Source organism: Galeopterus variegatus, unplaced genomic scaffold (genome assembly GCF_000696425.1).
Source record: "Galeopterus variegatus unplaced genomic scaffold, G_variegatus-3.0.2 Scaffold1473, whole genome shotgun sequence".
Lineage (NCBI taxonomy): Eukaryota > Metazoa > Chordata > Mammalia > Dermoptera > Cynocephalidae > Galeopterus > Galeopterus variegatus.
Genome location: NW_007727584.1, coordinates 285326 through 297472, shown reverse-complemented (window position 1 = coordinate 297472; position 12147 = coordinate 285326). Strand labels below are relative to the sequence as shown.

Here is a 12147-nt window from a genome sequence, read left to right as displayed (position 1 = left end):
AAAAAAAAAAAAAAAAAAAAAGGCGGGCCGAGGGCCGGCCCGGTGGCGCACTGGAGAGTGCGCCGCTTGGGAGCGCAGCAGCGCTCCCGCCGAGGGTTCGGATCCCATGTGGAGACCGGTTCCCGCTCACTGGCTGAGCGCGGTGCAGGCGCAACACCGAGGGTTGTGATCCCGTTGCCGGTCCCCGGTACGGGCACGACACCGAGGGTTGCGATCCCGTTACCGGTCAGTAAAGAAAAGACAAAAAGGGCCGTTACCGGTCAGTAAAAAAAAGACAAAAAGGGAAAAAAAAAAAAAAAAAAGCATGCCTCAACTATATACTGCCTAGAAGAGACTCACTTTAAATCCAAAGATACAAATAGGTTCAAAGTGAAAAGATGGAAAAAATATTCCATGGATATACAGAAAATATGGATGTTTAATAATAAGTAAAGAAATTGAATCAGTGATTTAAAAACTTCCCAACAAAGAAAAGTCCAAGACCAGATGGCTCCACTGGTGAACCCAAATGGAAGAATTAACAGAAATCATAAAACTCTGCCAAAAATTAAAAAAAGAAAGAACACTTCCTAACTCATTTTATGAGGCCAGTATTATCCTGACATCAAAGCCAGACAAAAACATCACAAGAAAAGAAAACTACAGTCCAATACTGTCATGTATCACTTAATAACAGGGCTAAGTTCTGAGAAATGCATCATTAGGCGATTTCATTGTTGTGTGAACATCATAGAGTTCTTACACAAACCTAGATGGTTTATTCTACTACATACCTAGGCTATATACCTATTGTTCCCAGGCTACAAAGCTGTACAGCATATTACTGTACTGAATACTGTAGGCAACTGTAACACAGTGGTAAGAATTTGTGTATCTAAACACATCTAAACACAGAAAAGGTACATTAAAAATATGGTATAAAAGATTTTTTTTTAAATGGTGGATTTGTTTATACCAACATCACCACAAACACATAATGTGTCATGTTATGATGTTATGATGGCTACAATGTCACTAGGTGATAGGAATTTTTCAGCTTCATTATAATCTTATGTCTTACGCGCGGTCCGTGGTTGACTGAAACATCATTATGTGGCACGAGTGTATTTTATAAATATAGATGCAAAAATCCTCAATGAAATACTAACAAACTGAATCTAACAGCAGTATTATAAGGATTATAATAAAGGTGTACCATGACCAAGTGGGATTCTTCCAGGAATGCAAGGGTGATTTAATACATGAAAATCAATGTAATACATCACTTTGACATTAGCATAGTTATATTAGCTCTCATCTGGATAATATTTACATGATATATCTTTATACACTCTTTAACTTTCAATATTTCTGTGTCCTTATATTTGACGTGTCTCTTGAAAGCAGAATGAGTTTAGTTTCCTATTCAGTATAACAATATTTTTAAGAAGATTAATATCATTTACTCTTGAGGTAATTACAGGATAAGTTTAGGCAAACTTACTGTTTGTTTTCTGTTTGTTCCAGTTATTTAATGTTCATTTTCCTTTCTTTTGTTGCCTTCTTTTAAGTAAATCAAGTATTTTAAATTTTTTTCCATTTTTTACCTTATTAATTTTTTGCTTATATAAAACAACTCTTAGTGCTTATGAGATTACAACATGCATCCTTCATTTATGAGAGTCTAATATAAATTAGTTTATTTATTTATTATTATTTACATTCTAAGGTGCTGTTGCAGAGCAGTTGGGGGTTGGGGGAGAAAGTAGAAGGAAGAGGAAGGAGGGAAGGGAGGTTGTGGTCGAGTCTAATACAGATTAGTATCTTTACCACTTTCTAGACAATGTGGGAACTTAGAGCACTTCAATTCCATTTGCCCCTTCCCACCTTTTGTGTTAGAATCACACATTATCATCCTACATATATTTTATATATGTATCTTATATTTAATAAGACATTATTATTTCCTTTCTAGTCAAAATAAATTTAGATATACTGATATTTATCCTTTCTTTGTTCCTTCTTGCATTTCCATGTTTCTGTGTGAAATTATTTTTATTCTGCCTTTATTATTTCCTTCAGTGTAGTCTACTGAAATGAATTTTATCAGTTTTGATGATCTGAAATGTCTTTGTGAATGTCCTTACTTTTGAGAGATATTTTCACTTGGTATAGAATTCTAAGCTGGCAGTTATTTTCTTTCAGTTATATATGTATCTTATATTTAATAAGACATTATTATTTCCTTTCTAGTCAAAATAAATTTAGATATACTGATATTTATCCTTTCTTTGTTCCTTCTTGCATTTCCATGTTTCTGTGTGAAATTATTTTTATTCTGCCTTTATTATTTCCTTCAGTGTAGTCTACTGAAATGAATTTTATCAGTTTTGATGATCTGAAATGTCTTTGTGAATGTCCTTACTTTTGAGAGATATTTTCACTTGGTATAGAATTCTAAGCTGGCAGTTATTTTCTTTCAGTGCTTTAAAATGTCATTGCATTACCTTCTGGCTTTCTTTGTTTCTTTTGTTTTTTTTTTTTTCCTTTTTGTCTTTTTTACTGGCCAGTAACGGGATTGCAACCCTTAGTGTCGCGCCCGCACTGCGCTCAGCCAGTGAGCGGGAACCAGTCTCCATATGGGATCCGAACCCTCGGCGGGAGTGCCGCTGTGCTCCCAAGCAGCGCACTCTCCAGTGCACCACCGGGCTGGCCCCCATTGTTTCTATTGAGAAGTCAGCTCTCAGTCTTATTATAAATCTTTTGATGCTAACATGTCTTTCTAGCTGCTTTTAATATTTTCACTGCCTTTGATTTTCAGCTATTTAAATTTCCCTAGGTATTTTTCCTTATAATTATTCTGTTTTATATTTAGTGCTTCTTTAATTTGTAGCTTGATGTCTTTTGTTAAGTTTGAAAAATTCTGTCATTATCTCTTGAAATATTGTGTTTAACCCATGCTCTTTCCACCCTCTGTGAGTGCAATTATGTATACAGTAGACATTTGTATTGAGTCCTACATATGTCTAGCACTTTTCTCTACATTCCATCTCTTTTGTTCTTTGTAGTTTGGTCAGGATATTTCTATTGACCTATCTTCCAGTTCACTAACCCACTTTTAAGCTATGTATTTCTGACATGGGGGTCCCAGATTCTTGTGTACTTATTGATGAATTTGCTAGGGGTCCGAGAGTACTTTACACAAGTTATTTATTTATTTTTTTAGATTGGAAAGATAATATAGTAAAAATATTATCTATTATCAATTATCTATCTGTGAACAAATTATAATTGTGCAATGAAACACTATTTCAGTCTTATTGTTTGGGATTGTATTTAGAATACAGTTTTGACCATGAAGAATTATTATTTTTTCTTTTTCCTTTTTGTCTTTTTTCGTGACCGGTAACGGGATCGCAACCCTCGGTGTTGCGCCCGTACCAGGGACCGGCAACAGGATTGCAACCCTCGGTGTTGCGTCCGCACTGCGCTCAGCCAGTGAGCGGGAACCGGTCTCCACATGGGATCCGAACCCTCGGCGGGAGCGCCGCTGCGCTCCCAAGCGCCGCACTCTACCAAGTGTGCCACCGGGCCAGCCCTGCTGTTAAACTTTTTATCCTTTTCCTGGTTGGCTCTCTGACAATCTTTTAACCATTTCATTTGTTAGTGGCAGGCAATAGGTACTACATGAATATTTGCAGAGCATATGACACTTGTCCTCACAAAAGTAAAAGGAAAGTAAATAAACTTAAATGAGTCAATTTTGCTATCATTAGCAATTTTTGGAAGTACAGGGGTTGAAGCTTTGAAATCTAAATGAATAACTGCACTTGATTTAAAAGAAATGAACACTTTACAAAGGTTAGAAAAAAGTTGCCAAAATTTACATCACATTTTATATTTTTAATATTTGTTATGTTTCATACTGGCTTGATCTTAAAAGTATAAAAAAAGACACTTACTCTCTCTCCTTTTCAGTCAGCTTGTCATTGATATTATCTTTGATTGTTGATCTAGACCCCTTATGAATTATAGGATATCTGAGGGGCACTTGTAGGAAAAATGAAATCATGGAGACCAAATGTGCAGTGTAACCAAGGGCAACAGCAATGCTTCCATCATCTTTTGCTGTAAATTCAAAAGCAGAGGAGAACAACTATTTACCTTATAAATGTAGCTATGAGTAAACAAATCAATTTCAAATGAGATCTTATTAAAATGTTATATAAAATATTAATCACTTATGTAAATTATATGAATTTTATAAAAATTTAAACACATTAATGACTTAAGATTTGACCTACTAACTACATTTATAACCATTTCCCAATAATTAATGGATGAGATTAACGTGCGTGTGCGCGCGCATGTATGTCTTAAGCAAGAGTTCTTAGTGTGCCCAAATATCCACTACTTTCTTTCCCAGCATTTTTAAAGGGGGGATATAATTCTTGAGTCTATTACATGAAGTTTAAATATAACGTACTATATAACCATTATACATTTCATTCATTAACAACTTTCTAGGTGATATAGTTGTACTATTGTACAACATTATTAATTCAGAAGTAAAGTGAAATAGCCTAATACATCTTTATGGGGTATGTTCCTGATATTGAAAAAGACAGTGCTGCATACATAAATAAGTCTGTGAAGTTTAACATGGGATAAGGGGGAAAAACATTTTACATTTAAAATAGTAAAACCAAAAGGCCAAAAACCACACTGTTCATACACCATCCTATTTATGGTGGAAGCAACTACTGGGGAAAAAAATGCATGTATCTTAGTCAAAAATAAGCATCTAGGGCCGGCCCGGTGGCGCCCTGCTACAGTGCGCCGCTTTGGAGCGTGGCAGCGCTCCCGCCGAGGGTTCGGATCCCACGTACAGACCGGCCGCTCACTGGCTGAGCGAGGTGCGGGTACAACACCGAGGGTTGCGATCCCGTTGCTGGTCTCAGTCCGGTACGGGCGCGACACTGAGGGTTGCGATCCGTTGCCGGTCACAAAAAAAGACAAAAAGGAAAAAAAAAAGCATCTAGCTTTTAAAAAGCCACAAATAATTATATTTTTAAACTCATCATCCAGATTTCTGCCACTACCTTTCAAATGAGAAATGATTCAGGTACTCAGAACTGAGAGTAATGCAACAGAAAGTTAACTTCTCCCAAAAGGAATGAAAAAGTAACTCCTTGGTATATAGTATTCCTAAAATACTTTTAAAAGTGCATACATGCACGTGCACACATGTATGCACACACACAGATGTGTGCACACACACCCTCTAAAAGATTTAACATATAATCTGGAAAACACCAGCTGGCTAGAGAAGAAGGGCTGAAATGATCGAGATAATCATGGCTTGACTGTTTCCTGACTTCTAAGGTGCCTTTAATCTTAATTATCAATAATACTTTTTCACATTCTTCTTTTATACTTACACTTAATCATCTAAGCCCTCACTTCTCATGGTAGGAATGACACTAGAGGTATCCATTTCTCAATGAATTCTTTACCTTTGAAATCCATAACAGACTTTTGTTTTCTCTTTGATCACTTTATAAAAATAGGTAACTTTCACTAGTATATATTTTTCTTCTGCCTGGAATTGTCTGTAGCACTTTTATTTATAAATAACAGTTCATTCATTCACCAACAATTACTAAACTGGGCACATTTTTAATGGTACTTCATTCATTTTACAGATAAAGAAATTAAGGCTCAAAGAGATTAAGGAACCTGTCCAAAGTAATAGAGCTAGTAAGCAGGTTGGCCTGACACCAAATCCTCCACTCTACCATACGGTCTCAGAGCTTTACTGTTAAAAAATGAATACATAACAGTTTTGTTTTTTTTTTTAACTTGGGAGCCTAGAATGTACCAAGCATATGACACACATGTGCCACCTTAGTTGCTTCACACTTTTCTAGTACAGGCAAAGAACACATATAAAGTCTGTGAGTCCTCAATGACTTGTATAGTGCTTGATAGAAAATGGGCTTCTCAACTAATGTATACTGTTCTCTGAAAACGAACTCATGGAAAAAAATCAGAGTTCATTTCAACCGATGACTGAGTCATGCTGTAACTAATTAGAAGCCTAATTATTTTTAGAGACCATGTCCCCTTGTCCCAGTCCCACTCAAGGTACTTGAGTACTACTATACTCCTGAGGAAATCTGTATATCATACTACCTTGGGGACTAAAAATTCTTTACATTATAAATTCATTACATTATACATTTATCATCATATAATATTAGAGCTAGGAGAAACTTTAGAAATCATTGAGACTGACACTATGGACACACAGATGAGAAAATGAGATCCAGGTAGTATAAGTGGCTTGGTCAAAATCATACAGGTGAAAACTGTGAGTAATGGAATTAGTGGGAGAATTGTGTCCACACCCCAGCTCCCAAAATACCGATGTCTGGAGTCATAGCTGCAACTCTGAGTTCCTTCACAGGTTGCTAAATCCTGCTTCCTGTAAAGAACAGGGCTTACAAAACTGAAAATACTCCTATCAGTAAGATCCTTCCTTTGAAGGGAGAGGAGAAGAAGAAGAGTACTTGAGTAAAGTTTAATACTATGCTAAATTGGGACTTTCCTATACGTGCTTTATACTAAGCTTTTCCTCTCTTATATGACATGACAGAAAAGGATTTGAAAACTTCCAGAAAACAGTGGAAGGTCTCTTAATCAGCCTTCCAAATGGGTCAAATGAATGTATTTTAAAAAGTCTATCCAATGCTAACCACTCAAGCATCCACATTTTTTTCCATATTACTGAAGGGTAATACTAAAGAATTATACTTGCATATTTTGAGACTACATGGATACCTCTATTAAAAGAACAAAAACTTGATCTTCTAACATCACCTCCCACAAATGAACAAAACAATTTTCCTTAAATTTAAAGATAAAAAGGCATCTCTGAGAGAAGTATATACAAAGAAACCAAAAACCAAAAAGAAATACCAAACCCTGAAAATTGAATAATACTGTAAATCCGCTTTGATAAAGGTGTTCACACTCACCATTCTTGCCATCACAAGACTCCCCACTCCACTTATTAAAAACCCTAGGTTGTTTCCCATTCCAGGCCATAGTGCTTCATCACAGTCTTACTATTGTTAAACACTGTGGTGTTGGGTTTCCAATACTCAAGCTTTATATTAAAAAGCATTTTAAAAGGACCACGAGTGAAGCATTACAGGGCCCAAGGGTATTCCAACACCCTCAAAAGGAAAACCTCCTCCTGGTAGGAAAGTCACTTTCATCACCCAAGACCACTGAACCTCCAGTGGGAAAATGTGAGCTCATGTGGTTAATTATGGCTATTGCAAGCCATGCAACCTCAGATGTCACATTCTGTTGCCAATCACTTTAGTTAAAAAACCAAAAGGTTTAAGGTTTCACGCATTCCAAGATCTGAAAGACTTTTTACCTGCCAAAGCCAAAACCCAGCTCTCTGGGGTGTACTTTTCCAGAAAGTACTAATGACGTCCCTAACACCTAATGCAGAGCAGAAGCTTGTGTTCCTTATGCTGCTCTGGGGGTTAAAAAGGTCACGGATGATAGTTTTGTTGGTCAGAAGAAGCTGGCGAGGAAGTGGAAGGTCCAGGGAAGAACAGGAATGAACTGTATGACTCAGGTTTGTGAAAAAGATCCTAATTCAAACAATGTTTAAAGGGTCTTAAAACAAAATAAAAACCTGCAGTTTCCTCATAAATATTTCTGACTTGTTTTTTAAAAGTACGTAGCCACTCAAGGCTGCAGATTTTCTGTAATTTTTAGGCAAAAATTTCACAAACACACAATGGCCGTGACAACATTATAAATTAATTCAAATGCTCCTTTGATTTATATGTCGGACAAACTATTAATATTCAAATGCATCCAAGTACAATAAGTGATCTAAAAGCTCTTACCATCCTGCCTCCCAATCACTGAGGCAGCTGATTTGTTAAGGAACCAAGCACCCACTGATCCAGACAGGACAAAATATTTAAGACTCTAATCACTGCCACAGCATCTATGGAATCATTCCATGTTTTCAATGAGACACTGTTTGACATATGGACTCTCCTTTCCAAGAAATCATGCCTGCATAAAGGGATACAGACACAGAAGGAAATCTGGGTCTCATTACCACAAAAGGCTCTCGTGTCACGGATTACTTAAAAACACACATGCACAAACATTTTTTTAAAAAAGCTAAATTTCTCAGTCAGTGGAACTCAGATGATCACCCTTCACTGGACAATTTTCTCCCATTGTGTCCAGGTCTCTTTGGCATACTCTAACAGTAACTTACCCATTTAGAAAAGCACAATAAATGTTGTGCCACTAAGAAGTTTCCCAAACAACTATCAACCCATGCATTGTAAAGTCTATCCCAGAAGTCTCATGAATATCATAGCATAACCAGTTTGCAATTTCTTCACTAGAGCCTCTCCCAGAATGCAGCTGTTATAGAATACTAAAAAGTTGTCAGAGGTTTAGAAGAGGTTATTATTCAAAGCAAGGAAGAAAACTGCAACATGACAGGAATATGGACCTTAGAATCAGGCAGACCAGGGATAACGTTAACTTTATCACTGGCTAGTATGAGTCCTTGGAAAAATTAACTAATCTCTCAGCCTCAATTTTCTTGTCTTTAAAAAAATTGGGAGTAATTCCTTTCCTCACAGAAGGAATTAATTCTCACAGCTTTAAGAATTAAAGTAATAAATGTGATAACATCATGCATGATGTTCCATATTCCATATTTTTACTCACCCAACCTAAAATGTCCTCCTACCCTTTTTCCAACAGAGGAACACCATTTCATCTTTAAGACAGCACAGGCATCACCTTCTCTATAAAGGTTTTCTTGATCCCTTCCTTATAGAACTGATTATTCCCACTTTGTTGAGTCCCCTGCACCTTGTATAAACTTCTAAGTGCCTGACACAGAGTACGAATTCAACAAATCTTTCTTGATGGGCATGATTACAAATCTGATGCCCTCAACTGGACTGCAAGGTAGGATCAATGTTTTAATCATCTATACATACTCTCAGCACCAGGCACTATAGACAACATACACAGGGCATTCAAAACATTTAGTACATGGAAGTGCTTTGCAGAATGCTAACATGAGATTTTTAATGTCCAAAACTACCATACGTGCTTCTTAAAACTTCTGATTCCCAGAGGCCATAGGGAGTAAACAGGACCTGAGTAAAATTAAATATGTATTTCATTTTATCTCCCATTTCAGTTTTCAGCAACTACACTAAATTTTTTAAAGGGTAGGGAGAATGTATTCAGTTTGCTGGGCATCTAAGTGTAGATAAGTTTAAAAGTTATGAAAAACTAGGAAACAAGACACTTCAAGGAAAACAAAAATAGAATCAAGAAATATCCCAGAGTGGACTGAAGTAACAGATCACCACTACCAATGCCACTGCTTCCTTTACTGTCTCCTTTCAAATCAGTCTGTATTTATCAGCCAGAATGGCTTCTAAAAGCATAACTCAGCTTGTGCCATCCCCCTCATTGAAGCCCTTCAGGCATTTCCCACTTCTGTGAGAATAAAATATAAACTCTTTACAGTGGCCTCAAGGTCCTGGCTGCCCTCTCCTACCTCCTCGAGTGTAACTCTTCCCTTGCTCACCATGCCACTCAGGTCTGGTCTGATCTTTTCTGTCTTACCTTCTTTCTCTCCTGTCCTTCATTTCCTTCCTCTTTCCTTTGTAACTAATTCCATTTACATTTCTTGAATACCTCCTACATATGAAAAGCCCTTTCAAATGTTATCTCATTCAATCATCACAAGGAATTAGAGATATAGATATTCGCTCATTTTACAGGTAAGAAATTAAGTTCAAGTAATTTATCCAAAATATAGGTCTTTTCTCCCATACCCCCAACCATAATTTTTTCAGATATGCCATGCCCATTCCTCCTCTAGCATGACTTTTATACTTGCTGTCCCCTCTCCAAGGAATGCTCTTCCCCAGATGTAGCATAGTTGGCTCCTTTCAGCCTTCAAATTTTCTGTTAAATGTTTCTCCTCAGAGAGGTCTTCTCTGACTGCTTTACCTAAAGTACATTCCCAATTCTCTATGATAGCCTATTCTCTTATTAAATACTTGCTAATTACTTATTTTCTTGTTAATTGGCTGATATCCTCAATAGGCTATACTCTCCATAAAAGGACAGAACATGTTTTGCTTTATTCATCATTATATTTTCAAAACTCAGTACAATTCCTGGCATATAGGTGTTCAATAAATATCTTTTCACTGAGTGAATGCTCTGTATCCCAGGAACCTGGCTTAGGGCTCAAGTACTCAATATGCTATTAAGTGAATGAATGAGGTAAATGATGAGCCTTTGGCTTCATGACACCACAACTTTGCCTAAAATTAACACCAAAGCACATTTTTGTGACTTAGAGATTTGAGGGAGCATCATACAATGGAAACCAGACAAATCTCAGCTAGATCATTACCAAGCTTCATGGTCTTGAGCAAGTCACTGAATACCACTTTCCTTACAGGTTTCTTTGGTTTGCTTTCATGAAGATGAAAGACAAGGCAAAATCTCATGCTTTTACAGATACTGGTATATCTCAATTTCACAACAATCATGTACACAGGTAAATTAATATTCATACTATTGATTAGAAAATCAACTCAAGTTGCTCCAAATTGCATCGTTTATAGAAGGAAAACCAGGACTTGAACAGAGGTTGTCCATCTCCTGGTTTATCACTCTCCTTATATTATGTCCCAACTATGGGCCAACGGGGGTAATTAATTAAAATAGTCTTAAATGTTAAAGGACCATGAATAACAATAGAAAATGGAAGAAAGTCCTGATCAAAACTAGTAATGCTCTCTTCTTGAATAATATCTTCCCAAATAGGTAATATGCTAGCTTTGGGAATAATCTATACAGATATTTAGTAGGCCTCAAAGCATTGTTCAGGCTGAGGGAAAAGAACCCACTTTGCTAACAGTAAAAATAATCTCTTTACTGATATGCCAAAGAAAACAAGTTAAGAGATTAGCAAAAATAAAAGATTTTAAAATACAGGAATTGCTTTGAATCACATTCTGTAATACCTTTAATGTAATTTTTTAAATTGAAAGAGGAGAGAAATGATAACACAATGCATTAGACCCGTGGTAGTGGGAATGTCACAAAATTAAATTTTCAAATACTTTTCGGCTCTGCAGGAATATGACCTCCTAAAAAACAACGGAACAGATTAATTTTTGCTGTTCCTATGCTCCCAACTACACACAAATTTTTCATGAAGATCAAACCAAAAGGATAGGGAAATTATTAGTACTCTTAAGAACCCTACTACCTGATTTGCTTAAGTCCATTTAAAAACTTTTTTCTTTTAAATTTCAAATACAAGGTTAAATAATTGTTTTTTCATGATTAGACCAAATATTCTGTTATGTTTCCCATCAGGGAATTTGACTGTATGTAACTGCAGTTGAGAAAGGTTAGAAGGTCCAAAATGCCTCTGCATAAAGTGCTAGGCAACCAACATTTCAAGACAACTCTATTCACATATACTATATACACCAAATCTTTAGAAGTAAAAAAGTAATAAAATACCTTGGAAGTCCTCAGAATTAGGCAACTTGACACTGCATACAAAGTAATCCTTATGCTCATTCTGTGAATTTAATCAAAGAATGAATTTAATTCTATTTATATATAAGGCAAAAAAAACTTTAAGTCAAATCTCAAAGAATTCAGCAGGTCAGTGTTGATTCAAAAACAATATTGTCCTAAACTTGAAATATTATCATATAGAAGCTGGATGATGGGTACATGATGATTCATTATACCACTCTCCCTACATTTATATATACTTGAATTTTCTATAATAAAAACATTTAAAACATGTCCAAGAAAGGGCCATGTAAAATTATCATCATAAAAATATCCTTTGGTTAATTCATTTCTAGAAATGATTTCACAAGATTCTGTGGGCAAACTCAAATTCTATTAGCTTTCTTCTTTGAAAATTAATCTTTTAAATTGCTTTTCCTTAAAAACAAAACTATCAAATTCAGCAGACTCAGTTCTCTAAAAAAGAATTCTAATCAATTTTATTGAAGTTTTATTTTTTGCAACTATTCTAAGAAACTA

The 12147-nt window shown here is 36.0% G+C and overlaps 1 protein-coding gene across 1 annotated transcript in view; it reads right to left on the bottom strand.

The window, feature by feature from the left end:
- LOC103594074 (UV radiation resistance-associated gene protein) overlaps window positions 1-12147 on the bottom strand; it is a gene marked incomplete at its 3' end in the record, with an annotated part of 302923 nt that overhangs the window by 87144 nt on the left and 203632 nt on the right. The window contains exons 11-12 of the mRNA XM_008577262.1: window positions 11608-11668; window positions 3942-4107 (exon numbers count right to left, since the gene is read on the bottom strand). Of these exons, the coding sequence (XP_008575484.1) occupies window positions 3942-4107; window positions 11608-11668 (227 nt within the window). The remainder of the gene's footprint in view (window positions 1-3941; window positions 4108-11607; window positions 11669-12147) is intronic.